We start from the raw sequence: 24174 nt of genomic DNA, 5'->3' as shown, positions 1-24174 counted from the left end.
TGAGAAATTGATCACTTTTTTGCAAAAATTACACCGAGGCCCCAAATCTTTTGGGGCCCGTAAAAAAATGCATGACTTTGGATAAGACGGGTCTTTTTTTGTATTTTATCACGTAGTGGTGTCCGTATATGGTTATATTTTAGCGGTCTATAACGGCTGCTTACAACATTCATCATGTTTATAAACATTTTCATCAGTAGGAACTTCTACTTATCAACAATGCTGATTACATTGTTTATAAATATGACAACATTAACTGTTAGAGGTGCTAACATTAACAATAAAGCTGCTGAAACTACTAGAAGATGGCGCTGTTTATATAATAAGTAAAAGCAAGATGCACAGCGGTCTGTGTATCTTTGCCGTTGTTATAGATAATATCAACTGTATTAAAAGTGTGTGTATTAAAAGAGAGTGACTATTTGAATTGTGTTAAATAAAAAAAATAAAGAGTTTTTAAAATTTGCAAACTACTGATCGCTTTTATTTTTTCATAAATATTTGATATTAAAAACTTAGTCTGGTAACTCATCATTCTATTATGATTCTTCACTAAAAGTTTCCAACGTCTAGTTATCAATTAACTTAATTTTGCCAGAAACTAAGTTTATTTATAATAAATAACAAACAAAAACTAGATTTAAATTATACTAAAAACACCATAATAAACCCAAATACCTACATTTATTTATAAAGTCTATGCTTTTTTATACCCTCTATCAAGAAATATGGGTCATATAGATTTTGTCATTCCGTTTGTAACACATCGTAATATTCATCGCAGACCCACAAAAGTATATATATTCCCAACCGAAAGGAGCTAGCTGGCTTAAATTTTTCACAAATAGTCTCTGTCGATAAGGTTTGTTCGGTATTGAAAATGGACAATATCAGTCCATGATTTCACCTAGCCCCCAATACAAATTACCCCCAGAATACTGTTTGAGCAGTCATAAATATGTTGATTAAGCGGCAATCCTCATAAAATTTTGTACAAATTAGTTCTAAGTACTATGGATAGAATCAGAAAACATTTGTCCCTAGTCCCCATACAAGCTCCCCCTCAAAAAATTACTTTAACTTTCATAATTATCTTATAACAATTGCTATCGTGATGAAATTTAACATAAACAAGTTTTATGAACGTTTATGAACGTAAATCTATCTACACACTTTTGAGAGGATCAGTCCATAATTGACCCTAACACCCATATAACCCCTATATCAGAAAAATATTTTATTGTCTCATTTTGCAGGTGGGTATACAAGTTTCAGCACAGACGAATTTAACACACTTACTTTTTAATTTTAAAATAAATTTGTCGGTAGCTTTATCACACATTTAAATAATTGACAGACCTTAAAACTTATTTATGTTTATTTTTTTTTTAAATAATTTTATAGTAAATAAATTAAATGCTCTGTCATGATTTAAATTAATTTTGTTTATTTAAATGAAATTATTATATGTCTATGAATGTATCTTTGTATCTATTAATAATGCAAATATTAATAGTAATAATGGCTTAATTAACATTAATAACATTTCCACTGACATGTTTTTGTAGTTTTTTGTTTGTACTTCCACAAATATCCCATAAAACCATTAGCATAATGGGGTTTAGTATTAAAAATATAAATTTTAAACAAGTTTTTAAAATTTAAAAAAAAAATACAACGACACTACTTTAAAGTAAATATAACTTTGTGGAGTTAGTTTTTTGATTTCACAAAGGTTTCCCCTGGAAATAAAACTATGATCAACAGAAAATGTTAATCATAATTTTAAACAAGTTGTCTTTAAATCTGACTTTAGACTTTATTTGAGTAATAATATAGTTTAGTTAATTAAAGTTTAAACACAAATAAAATTGATTTTGCTAATTTTAATTTTTAAATTAAAAAACTTGTAGTAAATATTTGGTATTATATTGAATATATTTTACATTTTTCTTTATAAATATTATGGAAATTTAATAAAAATATCACATTATTGACAATTAATCTTACTAGTGCACAACCACTATAAATATTTCCCCCCTTTAGCAGGCCTTCTCTCCTGGACCAAAACAGCCCGCAAATGCCATTAAATAGGGCAAGGTACTTTGCTCATAAGCACCACTGAAAATATCAGACCATGGACCCGAGGCATACACAGGCACATCTTCACCACCATGAGTTTCCGAGTCCATGGGTGCGGTGGCTGGGAATTGTAAATCATAATCTTCCTCTTTGAGAGCCTGTAAAATATCTCGGGGATCTTCACGATAATGTTTTTTAGTATTGTAGAATTGTTTGAAGCCGGGACCATTGGCATAACTCAAGGTCATGTAGGGTAATTCATCTTCTCCAATGGAGGCTAATTTGAAAATGTCATTACCACGTTGCTAAAAACATTAGGTTGGGAGAGAGAAAATATATTAATAAATGCTAAGGTCAAACTGACATAAATAGGACATGGGCAGTGCGTAAATTGAGAATCGTAACAAAAGATAAGTAAAACTTACTGAATAACCCGAAACTGACATTGTATGTGAATGATCCGAGGATACCACAATCAAAGTATCTTCCATATTAGTTAAACTTCTAGCCAATTCCACAGCCTCTGACAATTGCGCCGTCTCATCTAGAGCCAATTTGGCTTTATTATTATGATGAGCTGTATCAATGCGACCAGCTTCCACAAACAGGAAATAACCATTGTCATTATTAGAACTCAACAATTGTATAGCCTTTTCAGTCATTTCAGTCAATGTAGGTTGTTTATTTTTCTTAGAGTCTAAAGCCTTTAAATGGTATTTCATGTGGCCATCATTAAACAAGCCCAACAAACGTTTTGTGGAGAAATCGTTGACAGCCAACATGTCTTCTCTGGTTTCCACAAACACATTATTGGTATTACTGTTGAGGAAATCTTGCACTAAATTACGGCCATCTGTGCGTTTGCCTTCGTCATATAAATCCTCATCGATAAATTGCGATTTTCCACCGCCCATAATGACCTTAAAACGTTTGCCCACCTCTCCTTGCATAAGTTGTAAAGCTATATCACTTACTGCTGAATTATCGCCACAATCCTTATTTACTTGCTTGTCGTTTTCCCAATCACGTTCAGCTGTATGGGCATAAAGGCCAGCTGGTGTGGCATCTGTAACTCGGGAGGTGGTAACAAAACCAACCGAACGTTTAGCATCCAAAGCCCATTTGGCTATGGACTCAACATGATAGTTTGTGTTATTAGAAGCCTCACAATCTCCACGCATAACATGGCCCGAAACACCTATGGTACCATAGTTGGCTTTGACACCACACAAGAAAGCCGTAGCAGTGCAGGCGGAGTCGGGCACTAACCGATCTAGAGCATAGGTTTTAGCCAAACCTGTATCCGCAAACGTCTCAAATGACAAACTCTGCTCCTCACCCCCCAGGTATACCCTAGTGGCGGCTAAAGTGGTCAATGACATGCCATCACCCAAAAAGAATATAATATTTTTAGCCTTGTTTCTCACAGGCTTCTCAGCGGTGGCATCTTTATAGGCCACAAAACGTTCACCCTTGTCCAGCCAATACTCTGATAATACTTCATTGTCTACCGAGCGTCGATTAAGTTTGTGATCTGACATATCGGGATGCATGAATTGTTCCCGGCAGTCTTCATCATCATCTTGGCATTGCAAACAAAAACACACATCAAATAAGACAGCACAGAATATCGTCAGAATTAAAAACCTTTTCACAATTGACACTTTAGCTCCACACATTTTGTGTTAAATACTATTAATACTTTACTAAAAGGCAAACACTTTTAGTAACTGGCTTTTATAAGCTTGAAATTGAATTTTATTTTTAGTCTCTGGTAGCAGTATTCTCCATAAAAATAATCTCTCAATTTTTATAAATTTCCTTAAGCGATAATTTTTAGCAGACTCATCACGTGTCATAGTTGTTGTTAATTTGTTTAAATAAAATTTTTATATTTCTTTGAAAGTTAGTTTAATCAGTAAAAATATTAAGTTTGATTTTTTATTTTAAACTACTTTGTTGTTTGTTTTTTTTGCCCTCATAAATTTGCTAATTTGTTGTGATTTATGGTTGCGTTTAGTCGGTCATTTAATATGGTCAAAATACCCAGATTTGTGTTTAACTAATTTAGTAGTTAATTTTTGCTACTGTTTATTTGCTAAAATATTAATCTATTTAATTGTATGCCTTTGCTGTGTGAGTTGAAAGCAGAGTGTGATATTCACGTGCGTTTGGACTTTGTTAATATTTATTTTTAAATCAGGGGGTATTTTTTAATATATTTAGATTAAGGTGACCATGGGCCAGAAACAAGAAGTTTAGTATTTATTTTAATAATAATAATTTAATTAAACAAAACGAACCATAAATTAAATTGGTCGTTTCCTTGACGAGCTACGAGTAAACTTTCCATCTTCCGTATATTTGGTCTACCTTCGAATAGTGGGATATAATTTATTCCTCTTTAGGCATGGTAGTGTTGAGGAGATACTTCATACTTTTAGCAATTATACAGATAGGGTTTGATAAGATCTAGTACGCAGAGTTCTGGTCTTCTTAGTCACTAGGTTTAGAATCCTGCAATACTAGTCCATCAATAGCGATGCTTTCTTCTATATAAGAAATCCACATCCAATACGAGAGTCTGTCCTAACATTCGACTGCAGGAGCAACGATCTCAAATGTGATATTTAAACCTTACGTACGAACCATCAGCCATTACTACAGTTTGATTATAATTCCAAGATTGAAATATTCGCCCACCATATTGATTGTGAACATTACATAAACAATCATTATGTCAAAGCATTATGTCTCATTTCAACATGGTTAACAAAAAATAACGAACAATTTTAAAATTTTCTTCTTAAATGGCCGGTTTGTAGACATCGTCCAATGGAAAGGTTGCGATTATAGCTGTATTTAATGGTAGTTGGTTTAATGCAAGGGGTGGATTGCTACTTCTCTTGGTTAGCCTTTTTCCTACGAAGGAGTCCGTATTCATCAGTTAACTCTATGAGTTCATCGCACATACAATTAGTGCTGACATCTTAAAGTCGATCTACATGGTCTATGTTCTTCAATTTGCTGATTTATAACTCACTCGATGAGTTTCATTAAGTGATCTCCTCCATTGAAGGCAAGATCGCTGTCCTTTTGTTCGAATTCTACGAAGATGATCCACGTTAGCTCCCTCAGTTAGCGGTACTGTCGACAAACTTCAACAGATTGATGTTTCCAGCAGTGTACAGCATGGTATGGTTGATGATAGATGCTTGACTGTGTTCTTTTGATGGGGTATTGTTCCCAGCTCGTCCGACTTCTTACCAAAGATCTCCTATCATGTAAAGAATAAATAGGAAGTAGCCAGACATCTTAACAAATCTTGAAAATTTCGGCAAAATATGGATCGAATGACGATTACGACAAAGAAATCATGTTGAATCCCTGTAATATTCCAGAAGCTACAGCAAAATATTACCAGAACAATAGCACGTCTTTGTAGTTGGTGTTTAGAAATCTGATTTTTATATAAATTATGTTTTAGAAATTGAAATGGATTGATATCATATGATTAGGCTTTGTCATATGCGGGAAGTTTCGCAAAAGCATACCGATTGTTCAGCAAGGCTTATGGTGAATGTGCTACAACGTGTGAGATTCATAAAGTTTGCGAGCAGCAGGTTACATCCAAAATCAGGGAAATTGGGGACCATACGAATTGAAGCCGAGAGGCCTTGAAAGACGATTTAGTATGTTCGAAATGATCATCCAAAAATGGATCCATTACGATAACCGGAAGCGTAAGAGGTCGTATGTGAAGCCGTAATATTCCATCATGACAACGATCGGCAACATGTTGCAAAACTGTTAAAAAGCATTTAGAATGAAGTGGTTGGGAAGTTGTGCCTCACCCGCTTTATAGTCCAGACTGTATTACGTCCAACTACTATTTGTTTCGATCGATGCAGAACCCTCTCTCTCTCTCTGAGATACTCTTCACTTCAGAACAGAGCTCGGAATCCGTAAGTTGCCAAAAAGATGGGAAAAGGTCATAGCTAACAATTGCAAATACTTTCAGTAAATTTATATTGTGTAAATGTTTCAAAATACAAGCTAAAATTTAAAAAAAAATTGCATTTTTAAGTAATATACCCAATAATAACTAATGTTTATCACAAGACTCTCCTTCGGTGGAATAGCATTGAAACGCCACCGATATAAATTAAATAAATAATGGCTATAAAACTAATATATCCAAAACATAACGCACAATTATAGAGTTGTCAAACAAAAAAGGTTTCTTCTCTATTATCCAGCTTTCCTTCTCCAATCTATCCCCTTTCCAAGGAAAGTGACATAATGCCCGAGTGATATTTCTATTTATAAAAAAATAGCAAAATATTTCAGGAGTGGAAATTCAGCTTTGGGAGAACAAAACGGGTCACTTACTATCTATAATATGACGTTATGGGCAAGGAACATGAGATGGTCTGGTGTCGTACAACACTTCTAAAAATATAATCGACATTTTACAGACCATTGATGTCAAATAAGAAAATACTATTTAGCTTTAAAGTGTGAATTTTTCAAGTTTGAGAAACCCTCGAAAATAAAGATTGAAATGAAAATTCAATAATTTTGTCAAATTATTACGAAAACACCTGGTCACTCTAACAGATTCGCTAAAACAAACAATTGGACGATATTTTAAGCTTTTTAAAAAATTATTATTTGCTCAAATTAATAGTTGTACTCTACACTATAACTACAGAAATTATGACATAACTAATGTAACTTATAAGGCAACCACAAAAATAATCACGATGAATATATATTAATCAATTATTTAAAAAAATCAAAAATTATTGGTCCTGGACATATTATAATTTCCAAAAAATTTTGAATTTATTTAATGAAAATCCGGAATTTTGATTGCTGTAGACTTTTTATTTTTATTTATTTCAAAATATTTATCTTCTTTATATCTTAACTGTGAGATATTTATAAAAATGTTTCTATTTTTCAGCTGAACTAAATGAAATACTTCAAAAACTTATTGTGTAGTTCACGCCATATTCGTTTCAAACCCAACTCACTATACCCGCTATTTTTAAAACACGTTTCAAACAAAACAAACTAATTATAAAATCATATTTGTTTTTGTTTGTTTCTTTTGTTGCAGATTTCAATCGAATCGATGAGATAAGATTAAAGTAAATAAAAAACTCCAAATACCCAACAAATCAATTACTTATATTTTTATATCTCTAAGTAAAATACGACAAACTTTATAAAAACCCTAAAAATTCGTTCACCTCATGCCAGTATTTGTTAAATACTTCATAATTAAGCACCTGCAATCACAGCAACATTGTCTGCTGCTAAAAAAAAATCCCCGGCTGGCAAAATGCAATACTTAGCAGCTGTGCTATTACTAATTGTTAGTACATTGACGTTGAGTTGGACCAAAACAATTGGTAAGTGATAATTTTTTTGGAAAATTAGCAGTTACATGAGTATAAGTATCTGATTATTTATTTTCTGTACAGACACTCATCCCCATTTAAGACCGATTAAAATAAACAAATCCCACACAAACCCCAATGAATTGGAGCCGGATTATTGGTTCGACAATGCCCAGCAATATCTGCGGGAAAAACTTCAACGTCAAAACAATTTGAATAATAAAAAAGCCAAAAATATTATTTTATTCTTGGGTGATGGCATGTCTATACACACTGTGACAGCAGCTCGCTCTTACATTAGAGATGCCTCGGAACAACTGGCCTTTGAAAAGTTCCCCTATGTGGGTTTATCGAAAACTTTCTGTGTAGATAAGCAGGTACCCGATTCGGCTTCCACTGCTACAGGCTATTTGTCAGGGGTCAAGGGTAACTATGGTACTATTGGTGTAAATGGCCAAGTTACGCGATTCGATTGCGAATTGGGTCAGGATGAATCACTGCACACACAAAGTATAGCCAAATGGGCACAAGATGCTGGCAAATGGACTGGCTTGGTTACCACTGCCCGGGTAACTCATGCTTCGCCCGCGGGTGTTTATGCTCACACAGCCAATCGTGAGTGGGAAAATGATGCCAAGATTTTCAATGACAGTTGTGATCCTATAAAAAATGTGGATATAGCACGCCAGCTGGTGGAGTGGTCAGTGGGTCAGGAATTGCGTGTGATAATGGGTGGTGGCAGAAGAAATTTCCTTAACGAAACTGTTAATGATGAAACCGATTTGCCAGGCCAAAGAAGTGATGGCAGAAACTTAATAGAAGAATGGCAATTGCTTAAACAGCAACAAAATAAAAGAGCAGCTTATGTTTCTAATAAAAATGATTTAAATGAATTGGATTTGGCTAATACTGATTATTTAATGGGCTTATTTACCTCCTCGCACTGTCCCTATCATGGGGATTTGGAAAGGGAGAATTTAAAGGAAACCGTGCCCTCCTTAAGTGAAATGACCGAAAAGGCTTTGGAATTATTGCAGCGCAGTGAAGAGGGTTATTTTTTGTTTGTGGAAGGAGCTAAAATCGATATGGCTCATCATGATACCAGGGCTAGGCGCAGTCTGGAGGAGACTGAGGAATTTAATAAGGCTGTGGAGGTGGCTTTGAAAATGACTTCGGAGGATGAAACGCTAATAGTGGTTACCTCGGATCATTCACATACCATGACAATTAATGGTTATGCGGTAAGTTTTGGAAAATTCAGTATGTTAAAATGATTTCCTAATTTTATTGTGATATTTGGTTTAATTTAGTCCCGTCAATCAGATATTTTGGGTTTAAGTGATGAGATGGCTGACGATGGTTTGCCCTACACCATTTTGTCATATGCCAATGGCCCAGGTTATGATAAAACTTTCTCCGCTAAAAAGGGCCGCAAAGATTTATCCGATAAAGATTTCACCGATCCCAAACGTAAGTATATGGCCACAGTACCTTTGGAATCCGAAACTCATGGCTCAGATGATGTGGGCATATTTGCCTTGGGACCATTTGCCCATTACTTTAGCGGGAATTATGTACAAACCAATTTGCCCATGCTAATGGCAAGGGCAGCACAAATTGGACCATTTGCTTAAAGAAACTTTACAAATATGATTGTAGTGTAAGATATTAAATGAAATGTTCAAATTAATGTGATATTTAAATATAAAAAATAATAATTTAATAAATTAATATATAGAGCCTTAATGTATGCTTCACTTTTTATACAAATTTGCAGCAGCTGTAACACAGTGGGGTCCATTAAAAAAAAGTGGTAATAAACCCGAATCTTCTAAACTACTGATTTGATTTCAAAACTATGTAAGAACGAATCATAGAGGAGGACATACGCTTTAAGAAAATTAATTGTATGACCACCTTGATGGAACACAAGTTGAGATGTATGGTGTCAATTCGACCACTCGTTCTTGCAAAATATTGAGAGTGTACTTTTGTCATAAATATGTAGCTTTTAAACAATGAGGCATCAAATTACTCGGTATATAAAACAAAATTAAATATTTGTTTTGTTTACACTTTTAGTTGAGAATCTTGTTGATGCTCGTATTGTGTACATGTATATAACCGAAGTTACTCAACCCCTGAAGGCTAAGTGAGCGTATCCTTGCTCTATATCATAGAGCACAATTGTGCAAGCTAAACACACACATCTTCTTATTCTCATTTGTTTAGTCGTCATTGAGACAGCGACGAATGCACATGCTAGCGTGTGTATAGATATTTTGTCATGACCGGCGAAAGAAATATTTGGATTGTTTAATATATTTAAAACTAGTTGACCGCCCCGGCTTTGCCTGGTAGCTATTTACTAATGTTAGTTCTTCAAGTTTCTCCAACCCACATACACCTGCCTCACAGTGCTTTGTTCAATGGACAAAAATCAAAAATAAGAACATGACATTGATGTTAATGAAATTACTATTTTTGAATACCTAACTAAATAACTCAATCGTGTAATAAAGATTTTTTTTATAAATATCTCTTTTTGTCGTCACTAGAGGTCGCTAAAGTTAGTACATTTTTAACATAAATTTTATTGAGAAAAATATATTTTTTTAAGGTTAACTAAAATAATTGTTAAAAAATCGTTTTAAAAGATATCAACTTACTATTGGCTGCAAATGAAAGAATATGAATGTGAAATTAAGGGACATTGCCGTTTTTATCCAAAAAAGGTTAAATGTTTAATCTGCGCAATTTTTAATAATTAACTTTTTTTTTATTGTAAGCCTGAAATTCCAAAACTTTGTTGGAATATTAGTAAAATACGTGTTAATCGATTTTTATTATGTTGTACCTTAGAATAGCTTTTGGTGTTATATTTAAGAAAATGTAATCATTGGTTGTCCTTTCGTATGAAAACTATTAAAATTTAGTTTTTGGTTAAATGTCTAAATTCACATTTTGGAAATTTTCAATTTGATGATTTGGGAAAATAGCTACAGATTTTTTGTTTTTTATAAAATAATACCGTTTTTTTCTTTTTAATAACTAAGAAATATTGCATCATTTGATAATAGTAGTTTTATGACATAAAGTGTATTAATAGTTCTTTATTTGGTTTCTGAAGTTGTAAATTTTTTTAGGTGAAATCCAAAAAAATACAAATGTTTGATTTAATTTTGCAAAAAAACATGTTAATCAATTTTGATTTTTCTTTAATTTTATCTAATGCCTATCTCTTATTTATTATAATGTGAAATCATTATTTGTCCGTTTTGACTAGAACTTTAAAAAAAAAATTGTTTTTGGTGGCACCCATAAATAATACATTTTTACAGTAAATGTAAGTAACTCAATAATTTTATATAACCTTAGGTTGAGATAGTAATATGAGCTTCTGCTGATATTATGAGCACATAAAGTATAATCCAGCATCCAGTTTCTAATATTACAGCTGAACTATCATCTATTAACATTTCAAAATGTCCGTCCATCCGTCCTTCCGAATTTAGAAATTCGATACAAAACGGGAGCATATTTCAATAGCCTAATTTTAAATAAATTGTGTACTTATTTATACAAGTTTGTAGGGAATGATGTTAATTTGTTTAACTTGGTACAAATTTTGAAATAATTAGATGATTTTAAAATCATTTGTAGTTTTTTTAAAAAAAGGATATATAGCAGCTATGTAAATCCTTGCTAGAATTGAAATGATAATAACTAAATTAAAGCTTGGTTCCAAAATAGTAAACGATTTTTACGAATTTGTAAAAAAAAAATAAGATGTTATACAGGATATTGAGATCTTGATGTATCGGAATTATGAATATCCTTCCGATGACATTTTCATAATTTTACATCTAATATTATAAGAGAACAATAATTTCTGAAAATTAATGATTTTATTTAGGTTTCTAGGTTTTTTAAGGAAAACGATATATGGCAGCCACCCGAATCCTTGCTGCGATTGTAATAAAAATTTTCAAAAACATCAATAACTTTATTAAAATGAGTATAACCAAATTTTAAAATGTTAGGAGTATAACTGTAAATTTTATTCAAAATTATATGTTCAGGATATATGGGAGGTACCCGTATCCTTGCATGGATTTTTTTAAAAATTATATTTTTTCTTAATCTTACCAAAAGGTAATATCCTACTAATTTTTATTCGTCTGCGATAACTCCTTCTATTTTTGTCCATTGCTTATATGAAAACAAAGCACTGTGTGCCTGTTCTTATTTAGTTGCAAATAAAATATTTAAATTTGTACTGCATACTTTAGGGGGCTTTTTTTATTACAGTTGACTGGACTCAAAAAAAATTTCCGAGTTTTACCCGGAACTATTGATTTTTTTTCTTTACAAACCATCTCCTGCAAATTTCGAATCGAATAAAAGAAATCAGCCAAATCGCTCCAGCCGTTCTCACGTGATGGCATTACATACATGGACCATTTCATTTATATATATATAGACTTTCAAAAAATTATTGACATCTTTCTTTTTAGTTCATTAAACTTATCGTTCAGGGGTATTCTCTTTCGTTCACCAACACTAATACAGTTTTAGCTTTGGGCATCCCTTCTCGATATTGTTGTTAACTGAACATATTAGAACGAAATTTAATTTTCATAAAACCTATATGCTCTACAACGGGTTTTCATTTTGCAATCGGACGATTAGTTTAGAAGATTCAAAATTCTTACTACTTTTTGTTCAATCAACCCCACTTCGCAGCAGCTGGTAAATTTCAACTCCTTTTTAAGCTATCATTTCATACACCTTTTAACCTTTGAACTTTTTTGTAACAGTTTTACTATTTTTTTTTCGTCTATGTGCATATTCAATAGTCTACAGCAAAAGTGAACAAATCAAATCAGAAATTCATTTCAATTTCATACTCTGCTTGTTTATAAAGAAAATTTTAATTAATTCCCAGTGTTTTTCCAGCTTTTTGTGTATAAAATCACTGCAAAAATAAAATGCACAAAGTTAAAGCCATTTTCTTTGCTCAGTACTAGAATGACCAAAATAGCAAACGACTGAAATTGTATGAAATTCTATTGAATTGTATTGTAGGGGGGGGATGAATATTTAAAACTAATGACTGCAGATAGGAAATGATAAAGAAAAAGGTGAAAAGAATAATAATCTTTTAACAGTTTTGCATTTGTAGGTGGCCTTTCATAGTTATTTTCCAGGAATAAAAAGATTTACAAGGTTGAATAAAAAATAAACATATTCTGAGAACTGGAACTAGCTCAACCAGAATTTAAGTATTTATAGAGGAATTACTGGGTCAACGAGTTAGATATTTTCATCACATGCCACATAAGAAAAAGTGAAATGGGTATGTTCAACTCAGACAATTTGTCCCACCTATTTGGTATATAGGTACAGCCTCAATATGGTCGAACTTGTCCTGGCATAATTTATCACTTGCATTCACATATATTTTGTTGTGGTCATCTCATTTAAAACTGGCTTAACCACAAATATGTAATCAGTTATGCGGAAAACGTATTTAATTAAATAATTTGTTGCCACAGAAATAAATATACGCGTTTAAATACAAAATCAGTACATTCATGCGCAAAATATTGTATATTTTAATTTTAAAGCAAAAACCTTTAAAATAAATTTAAAAGAAAAAAACTTTTTAATTTCCTTTAAAACTAAATATAACTTCAACATAAAGTTTTATTCTTTTTTTTCCCCGAACCCCATAAAAAATATCAAATAATTGAAAACAATACAATTCAGAAAAATCATTAGAGAAAAATTGCAATAAAGACAATGTCTGCAAAAACTATAAGTATGAGAACTTTTGGTTTTTCTATATGTATGTAATTTAAAATAACAAGAAAAAACATTTGTCTTTGTTGCATTTTTTTCTTGTTGTGTTATTTTTTCCCTGCAAAAGTTCAAATTGTTATAACATAAAAAATACGATCATTGTGTAATGAAAATACAACCATATAGTTTTATATCCATGCATACAAACTTTTACATGCACGTATTTGTGTAATTGTGTACGAACATTAGAATGGCCCTCAAAATTAATTCTAAAAATATCTTACACTTAAATTGGAGCCTGAATAAGACTGTACAAAAGTGCTATACCCAAGCATTTCTTGCTTTATTATGTTGTGATGACTCAAATGAATTCTTAATCTTGCTTTGCCTGCCCCGATTTCCCGCCAGAGACTCTTGATGTATCTCTAGCCAAACAAAACGCTTCCCAGTTTATGTTTGTTTTAAACAAATTTTAAATATTGTCTGTTGTTATTTTGTATCAATTTCGTTAAACGGTTGTTGTTCTTGCTAAGTAGATGATTGGTCTGCAGTAGCGGGTTCAAGGATTCAGGTACGATGTTGCCATAAGATAGCTGGTCTAGGATAATGGGGCTGCCATCTGTCGTTGCCTAGAAACAACGCCCTATATGTATTTGCTAATTCTTTGATTCCTGCTTTTTTCCCAGGGATTGGCGGACTGCCTGACCTTTACCATGATGTTATCCTCTTTTCCAGAGGGCTTCTTGGATGGATTGGATGGAACATAATGAAAATTTTTTTCGTACTCTGCCAGGGATCGAACCTGGGGTGCTTGGTTTTTCGAACCTGGGGTCCTTGGTTTTAATAGATCCCAGGTAATCTAGCTTGACGTCAATCGTCAATTAAGTGTCTCTAAGTAATCTAGAGTGTAGTCACCTTAAAAGCTTATTTTATACTGAACTTTTTTTGTGAGTAATTCGTTCAAACTTATATATAAATTGTGGTGATATAATTCGCATACAGTTTATTATCGTTTTGCTTAAGTAAACTGACGTAGCGTACCGTCAATAGTCTATTTAGTGATCTAGAATGTAGTCACTTTAAACGTTAATTTGTTCCACACTTTGCACAGTACCACCAGAAAATATCTCTTAGAGACTTGTCGTATCAATCGGTTATTGGACTGGTCAATTAGCACCCTTATATATTAAAATAACTAGTTACGTAGCTGATCAAGTAACCAGATAGGTAGCTAGTAAGGTAAATGACTCTATGTAGCCGGTATGTGTATCCATATGAGTTGACTACTTTGGAGCAGAAGTCAGACATTCTCATTGTAGTTCAAAGGCGTCAATTGATCCCGTACTTAGGACATGCACATGTTAAAATTACTTATCACGTAGCTAGTATTGTCAACATAAATGTTCGAGAAAGTCTCCTAGAACTGTTGGGTTATGGCAAACATGACATACGATAGCATGATGAGAACGACATGACAGGACAATGTTTGGTGTGACACTTGTCAACTTTTTAAAGCAGTACATATTATAGAAAAGTGTACTTGAGTTTTGTTCGGCATTGCCTTTGTATGTCATGATGATCACGGCATGACCGGGCAATGTTTAGTTATACTTGTCGCCGTTTTAAAGCAGGAATATCTGATTGGGAACAGAAAAGAGTCATAAAAGAAACTAAACTTTTAGTCTGGCACACAACATTACAACTTTTGTAACTCCTTACAATTGGAGCACTTCTAATGTGGTTCCTACATGTGCAGACAAATAGTAACACAGATGATTGGTATTACAAATACAATAAAATTCTACAATATTAGCTCTTTTGTATAAATACAAACATATACATTCAATAGAGAAATTTACTAGAATTTTGTTGTTGTTGTTACTGTGGCAAACACAACAACAATAACATGCATGCATGCGAATACAAAACATGCATGTTTTTAATATGAAATATACACATTTCCCACATACAAACTTAAGTTGCAAGGATAAAAATTCTATAAAAAAGAAACTGCAACACACATTGATAGAAGTATTTTATTAAAGTAAAGGGTTCTCATACATCAGATTGTGGTACGCAGTTAAAACAGAGAACCGACTTCAATGTCAAACATGGCGGCAAAAACCAACCAATTGTAGTTGGGATTAATAGAAAATATCAATAATTAAATTGAGAATTTAGCACATTAAATCTAAATCTCACTGAAAGATGCATTTGTTTTTATAGTTAGAACGTTTGAAACGAGCTATAAAACTGTTAATAACGAGAAAATTGGTTTATCACAACCAAACCGGTTTGATTATGAGGGCTTGTCAATAAGTCCATGACTTTTTGAATGTAACACAGGCTTTTGAATAAACAATTTTTTTATTTTCCAACTTAGTCTCCTATGAGCTCTATACATTTTGTCTAATGTTTCTCTAATTTTTGTATCCCTTCCAAAAAATAAGATTTGTCGAGATCATCAAAATAGGTATTTGTTTGTAAGATTATTTTATCGTTGGAGTGAAATCTCTTTCCAGGAATTCATATCTTCAGGAGTGCCAACAAGGAGAATAGGGTCGAATTAGGGTGCAGCCTAATTCATGCATTTTTGCAATAAAACCTGCACATGTGTGTATCCTTGCATTGTCCTGGTCATTAAATCGATCCAATAAGTTGGCATAATAATTGCTATTGATTGTTTTGCCCTATTAAAGGTAGTTATTATGGATTATACTGCGTGTATCCCAAAAAACGGTCGCCATGACTTACTTTATTGGCTGACATACCCACCTTTGCCTTCTTTGGCAACGATTCACTGTTTTGTATCTGATGTGTTGTGGTGAATCCACGTTTTATCCACTGTTACGAAACGATACAAAAACTCGACCATATTGCGGTTGAACAACGCCAAAGACTCCTGCGAAGTTGTCACAAACTTGCGTTTGTGGTCGATTTTGAGATGCTTATGAGATGCCTATGACTTCCACAATATCTCACACTTTCAGTGTGACCAACACCATTTCGTGATTTTTTTGCAATTGTTTTGGGTGTAGAGACCTCAATGGGTGTAAAAAATCTTCCGTGCTTGTACTGCCACAACGAAATTCAGTAAACGACTTTTTCACCTTTGGAATTGAGTTTCAATATTAATTATCAAGCTTAGCTTTGGTTTATGTGATGTTTTTTTCCGCAACAAAAATGTTTAATGAGCAGGCGAAATTTACTTTTTTCTATATTCTCTCAAGTTACGCAGTAGTTTGCTATCAATGGATGTCACTCACAAACTTAATGTAGCAGTTTGTTCAGATTTTGACAGGAGTCAATCGATAGATGCCTGTTAACAAGAGCATTGTTTCGTTTTCAGTTAAGAGGAGGGAAATTCGAAAAGTCACGGTATCTCGGCGTATCCCAGAGAGAAACCTCGCAATCACTTTATTGTAAATAGTTTTTAACAGATATTGAAACATGTTTCATGTCTGGCCGCATATTCCTGGAATTTTTCAAATGAATCATTAGTGTTCGATACAGATTTCAGTAGCACATAATAGATAGGAACGTTTCGGAACGACCAAATACAAAAAGCCATGGATATTTGGCTTTGCTGTCGATTAGGTTGGTTGGCCGGGCTTCACGTACGATCTCTTACGGTTCGGACTATTGTAATGAATCCATTTTTCATCGCAAGTAATGAGTCGTTGCAAAAATGATTTTCATTTATAGCGTTCAAGCATCATTTCGGACATATGAAATCAAGGTCTCCCGGCTTCAATTCATATGGTATTTAATTTCTCTGTTTTTGGATGAATCCTGTTGCTGGCAATTGCTAATTGAGTAGCTTCCATTGATTTTACAAGCTCTTGTTGAGTTTGACAACAATCTTCATGGAGTAATGCCTCCAATTTTTGATCTTCAAACATTTTTTGCTGGCCTGGGCGATCTTTATCATCCGTGTCAAAATCAACACTTTTGAATAAAGCAAACCATTTCTCGCATGTTGAAGCTGACGTAACACATTCATCATAAGCTTGGTGAGCAATCGGCGGCACTTTTAACAAATTAAAGAAGTAAAGCAAACCTTCCCAAATATGACGCTTTGTTAGTACAAAATTCGATATTTTCGAAGCAAAAAAACTTTGTTGTATTAGAAATAAGAAAATATTTTTGAACAGTTATTTCTAAAGATATTTGCTAAAATTAAACTAAAGTCAAAGTATAAGAGATAAGTAACTTACAGAAATAAACGGGATTTACTTTATTTTCCTATTTTCTCTAAAACAAAGTAAAATTCATTGAAATATTTGTTCATATTTGTAGATACAGATTTATTACAAATTTTTGTCGATCGTTGCCACTGTGCACTGCAGAACTCATGCCATGGGTTGTAAAATGAACAAATATGTCTTAAATTTCCTATAAAAGTCACTTGGAGTTCATTTACACAATGGATTTATTAAAGAAATGTGTTGTCTTTGTTCTAACATGAGTTGCAATATTTTTGTTTTTATGTTTAGCCAATCATTTGCATTGGTTGCAACATGTTTCTACTTTATTTACTTTTTGTGCTAACCATTTTTTCCCAATATGGTTATATTCTTTACAAGTAAATCGAATTGTGTTTATGTATGTTTGGCCAAAGCAGAAGACATTTTTCACATCATTATCGCCAACATCATGTACAAAATGTCTGGTAGTAGTAAAAGTAGTTTTTTTTCTTGTTTGTCATTTGTTTGTTTGTAAGTAGTTGTTGTTTTTTTACAACTTTATTGTATTACAACAAACAGGAAAAAACAACAAGAAAAACAGAAACAGTAATAATAATAATGGCTTACATAAGTGTGTAATAGATGTGATTTTTGTAGCAGAGTTTTAGGGGAGGGAAGTCAACACATACATAAATGTGCGGTTTATTAGTGTGTGTATGTGGCTTTTTCCGTATGAGTCTGATTATAATAGTTCCCTGTATAAAATATTGTGTAAATAATCGTTTGTTTTTTATTGTTAATGCAACATTTTTATAAAGTTTTTTTCTTTCTTTACTACTTTGTTCACACAAATGTTGTACATATGTGCGGCTGGCAAGTGTGTATACAGATGTTGGTTTTTTATTTATTTATTTATACTTTTGCTTGATTATGTTTGAGTAGCCATGTTGTAAGTATGAGTTTTTGTATATTTTTAACAATAAAAGGGTCGTATACTCGTATATAGTTTGTATTTTTATAAATATTTTATATTAGATGTTTGCAATAACATAAAACAACACACATGATAACATTGGAAACTACAACATTTTAAACCAATTGATGTTGTGGCATTTGTTAGTTGATTTTTGGTAAATCATATCATTTATTAAGTTTTTATGTGCAATATTTTAAAAGAAATCTAAATTTATGAGGATTATAATTTCTTGTAAAATATAAACCATGTTTTATACATTTTGCAGATATGTATTAAATGTTAAATTTATGCTAAGCTTATTAATAGATTTCAAACTGTAAATGGTGGATAAATAACAACAATTCCAAGGCATTGTAGTCCACATTGAGTAGTCCACCCCAAGCTACAAACATTTAATCAGTTTTCCTATCATTTGAATCAACATTGCTTACCAACTTATTCTTATGACTAGTTATTGAAACATGCGTATGATAGTAGAAAGTCAATTGTATCCCAAGGGGTCACATAAGTGACAACTGACTCTCTAATACACTACTTAGAGTCCAGTATAAAATAAACGTTAAATGTGACTACACTCTAGAGACAATGAAAAAAATATAGTTGAACATGTTTACTGTAACCACTTCAACATTTTTACATGTTTTTAACAATATTATAGTCACAGCAATTACTTATATGATTGTCGCAACCATAATATGGTAAAGCTAAGATTCACATGACTGTCGCAATCATACTATGATTGTAGTAAATAAATGTTTATGGCACTATATAGATTAACTACTCAATTTTATGAATATAAAAAAAAAACTAAAATTTTGTGAAAATGAGCGAAATCACTTAATTGTGAATAAATTCAAAAATAATCCATCGATTTTTATGATCGATATCTCATTTTGTTGCTATTATATGTAGCTTTGCGATGAAGCAATAAATCTTAACAATTTCTGCCGTTTTCGATTTTTCATGATTTTTTTAATACATAAAAAAATTACTATTTTCATATAAAAAGTATATTTTTTCCTTCAATTTGTTATTATAACTCCGAAATTACGGAGCCGTTTGAAATTTAATATATATGTGAAAATTTACATAGCATGGATAGATGTTTTCGAAATTCAATCAATCGAAAGAAGAATACTAACTACTCAATTTTATGTATATATCAAACAAAAAACAAAACATTTTGTGAAAATGAACGAATTCAGTTAATTGTGAACAAATCCGAAAAAAATCAATCGATATTTATGGTCGATAACTTATTTTATTCCTACTACATGTGGCTTTGCGATAAAGTGATAAATCTGAAACATTTTTACCGTTTCCGATTTTTCATGATTTTTTTTAAAACAAGAAAATTTGATATTTTTACATAAAAAATATATTTTTTCCAAAACTGAGCTGATTGAAACACATTATATAAACAGATTAAAGGCTTTATAAATCACAACTTTTCTAAGTTTATTTTAATAACATCGGAATAACCTTTTTTTAGTTAATTTTAATTATGCGGAGAAATGTTTAAAAAAATTAATAAATTTATTTAAAAATTTTTTTAAAAAAAAAACATCTCCATAGAATTTAAAATTTGGACCACATTTGTACTACTGAAACCTCAATACATCAAAATTGTGTAGTGGTTTAAAAAGCCCTTAAAATTTTGTTTCGATTTTGATGCCTTTTGTTTATACACAAGCCGAGAATAACATAATATGGTAAATACTTCCTCATAAAAATGGTTGTCACAAATATATACTTATTTACTGCTATCATATGTATGATAGCTACAATCCTGGGAATCGTACCTTTATCATATTAGAGGTACCGCAATCATTAAATAATAACAGTGACCATAATATAGGTAAAAAAACATTTAAGAATGTTGAAATGCTTACAGTAAACATGCACAACTATATTTTTTATCTAAGGAAAACACAGCGTTATATATTCCAATCTTGCTAAAACTGTGGAACACCCTTTACAAAATGTGGATTTTGGTATTAAATTTGTCAAGTCTCCATAGAAATAAAATTGATTATATTTGTGTTGAGCTTTTATATTTCTAACATTTATTTAACTGTAATTAATTTCAAAACAATTGACCTCTCATAACAAACAATTATTTTCTTTTTATTTTCCTTTGCTGCTATTTAACAAACTGAATGAAATGTTTAAATTGTCTAGCATAAGTTTGCATGATATCTGTAATCTGATAAGAATTCAGGTGATTAATTGTGTCATTATAAATGTATTTTACCCCAAAAGCAAATAACAAAAAAAAAAAACACAAGACCACTAAACAAATGTAAATAGAAAGAAGATACAGATGATTAAGTTGAATAGATAAAACAATAATGTCTTTTTATTTTATTATATCTTTATTAAGATTTATTATTTTCTTGAGAATTTTTTGCAGGTTTTGTAGGATTGCGTGTGACACCATAAAGTATATATATTCTGGATCTTTGTAGATAGCTTAGTCGATGTAGGCATGTCCTTCCGTCCGTCTGTATAATGAAATCAACTTGCCGTGGGCCCTAAATAACATACATACATGATTGATACATCAATATATCTGCAATAGTTCTGCTAAGGTTACTATTTAAATTCGGAAAAATCGGCCCACAAATGGCTGCTATATTTTGCGATTTTTATTATCTATTTCTGATGTATATATATCTGGATTACTATTTCATTAATAAAGACAATATGGATACGATAGACATTTCAAAGACTTTTCCAACGTATATAACACCATAGTAACTCGGACCGACAATAGGTCAAAATTGGGAAACATATTTTTTAATCCGAGATCACCAAAAAATATTTTGAATTTTTATCTTAAGGCATACTTTGGTGAAGGGTATATAAGATTCAGCACAGCCGAATAAACCTCCGTTGCTTGTTTTTGAAAAGAATTTACTTTCCATTTCTAAGTTATTTTTAGTTGAAGATAAAAAAGAATAATCTAATTAAATAAAAATATATTTTATAATTGTGGCTTTTTGTGGACGATTTTAATAACGTAATAAGTATAAGATAACAAATGATATTTGGTGGGAAATAAATAATTTTAAGACTATTTTGCTTTAGAACAAAACTAAAAACAAAGAGTAAATTTTTGAATATTTTTGATTAAAAAGTGTTAATATCCACCTTAATTTCGCTTTAATATTCTTCTGCATTAAAATTTGTATAATTTTTTTAGGTTTTGGTTTAAATTGATATTCGTTTATAACAGAATTACGTTAAAGCTATAAATACAAATTGTTATGTTTCCTCTTTTATGACTGTGACACATTTTTTGCGTGTTTATCAAATAATCATAAATATAGCAGACTTTAAGGCAACATGCTAATCAGAAACGTATAAAACAAAGTGGAATGCAAAAAAGTGATAAAAACAAATTATGAAATAATTTATAAGTGAAAAAAAATTAAAAGAATTAAATAACTTTGACAGCAAGTGTGTGCTTTGAAAACCAAATATAAATAGTAAAGGGTTCGGAATAAAAAATATTCCTCAATTGAACTCTTTCAGCCACGCTTTTTTGTGTATAAGTTTAAAATCAAAACAATTGCATTTTTACTTTAAACAAGGTTAATTAATTATAAAAAATAAATCAAAACTTAAAAAAAAACACCCTATTCCAAGGTTTTTGTGGAGTGAAGTGGTTAGTTTACTAACCACCGTGGCGCACAGTGGTATGGGTTCATACATTTTTTTGCTAAAAGTAGAACGAGTGCTATCATAGGAAATTTGGTAAACTTGGCTAGTTTCATATAGAAAAGCTAAATATTAAAAATGGTTCATATCGGATAGTCCCTAGGGGTACCTCCCATACAAGGGTCCTTCCAAAATAACGTTGTATCAGTCATAAATTCTTAAATAATTCAGCGATCTTATTTAAATTTTGCATATGTTAGTTCCAAGTGCCCAGATATCATGCTACAAAGTATGAAGAAAATCGGTCCATATTTGAACCTAGTCCACATATAGGTCCCTTTCTGAAAATGGTTTTATCGTTCAAAACTCACATAAAAATAATAGTATCGTGATGCTCAATATTTATATAAACTCAAATCTATCTGTTAAGTTTCATAAGGATGGGAGCATAATGTTTTAAAGACTATAGAAAAGGTGGTTAGTAAAGTGACCACTAAACCGCTAAGAGTTAAAAAAACAAAGTGGTTGGTTAATGATGTCAAAATTAATTAATTAAAGTTTTTAAATGTTTACATTTTATTATACGAGTATTTATTTAATTTTAGATAAGTTTTTATACAACTTTAAGCAATATTTTCCAACTAGGTACTTATGCAAACCTTAAACATTTCTATAACTATATTTTTAAGCCAACTTAAGAATTATAAAGTTAATATGCTAAACTAACTTGCTGTTAGTTTTTAATTACAAGATAATAACTTTTAAGATGCTTTTAATTTAATTCCATTTAATAAATGAGGTAACTCATGATTTTATTTGAAACATTTGTTAATATAATACATAATGCCATTAAAAGTTTTTTTAAAGGCACAACTAACTGGAGTTTAAAATTGCGATTAAATTTCTTTCTTAAAACACATTAAAGTTAGCCTTAACAAAATTATGCAAAACTTTTTAAATTTGTTTGCACATAAATGAACTTGCTACTCTTAAGTAACTTTATGATAACTAAGAATTAATTTTCTTTAGCTTTTTATTTAATTTGCAAACAATTTTACTCAGAACAATTTAATTTATTTACAAATTTTATTAAAACAAGTAAGAGAGCTATATTCGGCTGTGAGGAATCTTTTATACCGTTCACCTAAATATACTTTAAGAAATAAATTAAAAAAATTATTCTAATGAAAAAAATTTTGTCAAAAAAAATATTTTACAAAAAAAAAATATATTTCACAATTTTACTCATTGTAAATGCGAATTACTATGGCGTTATATACATCGTTGGAAAGGTCTTTGAAATATCAATCATTAGATATCCGTATTGTCTATATTACTGACTTAGTAATCCAGATTTAGATACAAAATAGGTTGTGATTTTTTGCTTATACCTCTGCCATTTGTGGGCCGATTTTCTCGATTTTAAATAGCAACCGATCCGCAACTATAGCCGATATATTGATGTATGAATCATGTTTGTAAGCTATTTGGGGTCTACGAAAACTTGATTTCAACATACATATGGACAGACAGGCATAGTTATATCGACTCGGCTATCTATAACGATTCAGAATATATATACTTTATGCTATCGCAAATGAAAAATGTTGAAATTACAAAATGGAAAAACTTGAATAAATATTTGAAACATCTTAAACTATACCATACTTTATTTAAACACAAAAGTCTTTACTTCTCTTCCTTATTAACTTGTTAATTCTGCAAGTCAATTAAGTATTTTTTTGTAACACATATTTCTCTTAATTTAAGTTTTAATTCTCTCATGCAATGAAGTTGTGTGACAAAAATACAAAAAAACTCTAATTAAAAATGATACTTTCATTTCCACAAAAAATGTGAAGAGAAATAAAATTAAGTTTAAAAACGAAAAGTGGAAAAATAAACAAGATAACCAAGTATATAATTTGGCTAGAAACGATTTTAAATTAAAATAGAATTTGGGGTCTTCAAAATAAATACTCACAATAAACACCACATTAATTTCAAATCATCAATGTCAATAACAACTATAGTCGAGATTTCAATTAGTTCA

At 31.3% G+C, this 24174-nt stretch overlaps 3 protein-coding genes across 7 annotated transcripts in view; 1 reads left to right on the top strand and 2 right to left on the bottom strand.

Annotated features, from left to right (window-relative positions):
- dnc (phosphodiesterase dunce) overlaps positions 1-24174 on the bottom strand; it is a 418093-nt gene that overhangs the window by 270471 nt on the left and 123448 nt on the right. The window lies entirely within an intron of this gene.
- Positions 1920-3761, bottom strand: LOC135956524 (membrane-bound alkaline phosphatase-like). Its single transcript, XM_065507057.1, has 2 exons — positions 2508-3761; positions 1920-2387 (listed from the first exon to the last, which is right to left on the bottom strand). The coding sequence occupies exons 1-2, from the start codon at positions 3759-3761 to the stop codon at positions 2043-2045; spliced, it is 1599 nt and encodes a 532-aa protein (XP_065363129.1). The 3' UTR covers positions 1920-2042.
- LOC135957156 (membrane-bound alkaline phosphatase-like) lies at positions 7411-9236 on the top strand. Its single transcript, XM_065507842.1, has 3 exons — positions 7411-7502; positions 7575-8731; positions 8801-9236. The coding sequence occupies exons 1-3, from the start codon at positions 7433-7435 to the stop codon at positions 9122-9124; spliced, it is 1551 nt and encodes a 516-aa protein (XP_065363914.1). The 5' UTR covers positions 7411-7432; the 3' UTR covers positions 9125-9236.

This window comes from Calliphora vicina, chromosome 4 (genome assembly GCF_958450345.1).
Source record: "Calliphora vicina chromosome 4, idCalVici1.1, whole genome shotgun sequence".
Classification (NCBI taxonomy): Eukaryota; Metazoa; Arthropoda; class Insecta; order Diptera; family Calliphoridae; genus Calliphora; species Calliphora vicina.
The sequence above is the reverse complement of the archived record's forward strand: the minus strand, read 5'-3'. Positions and strand labels throughout refer to the sequence as shown.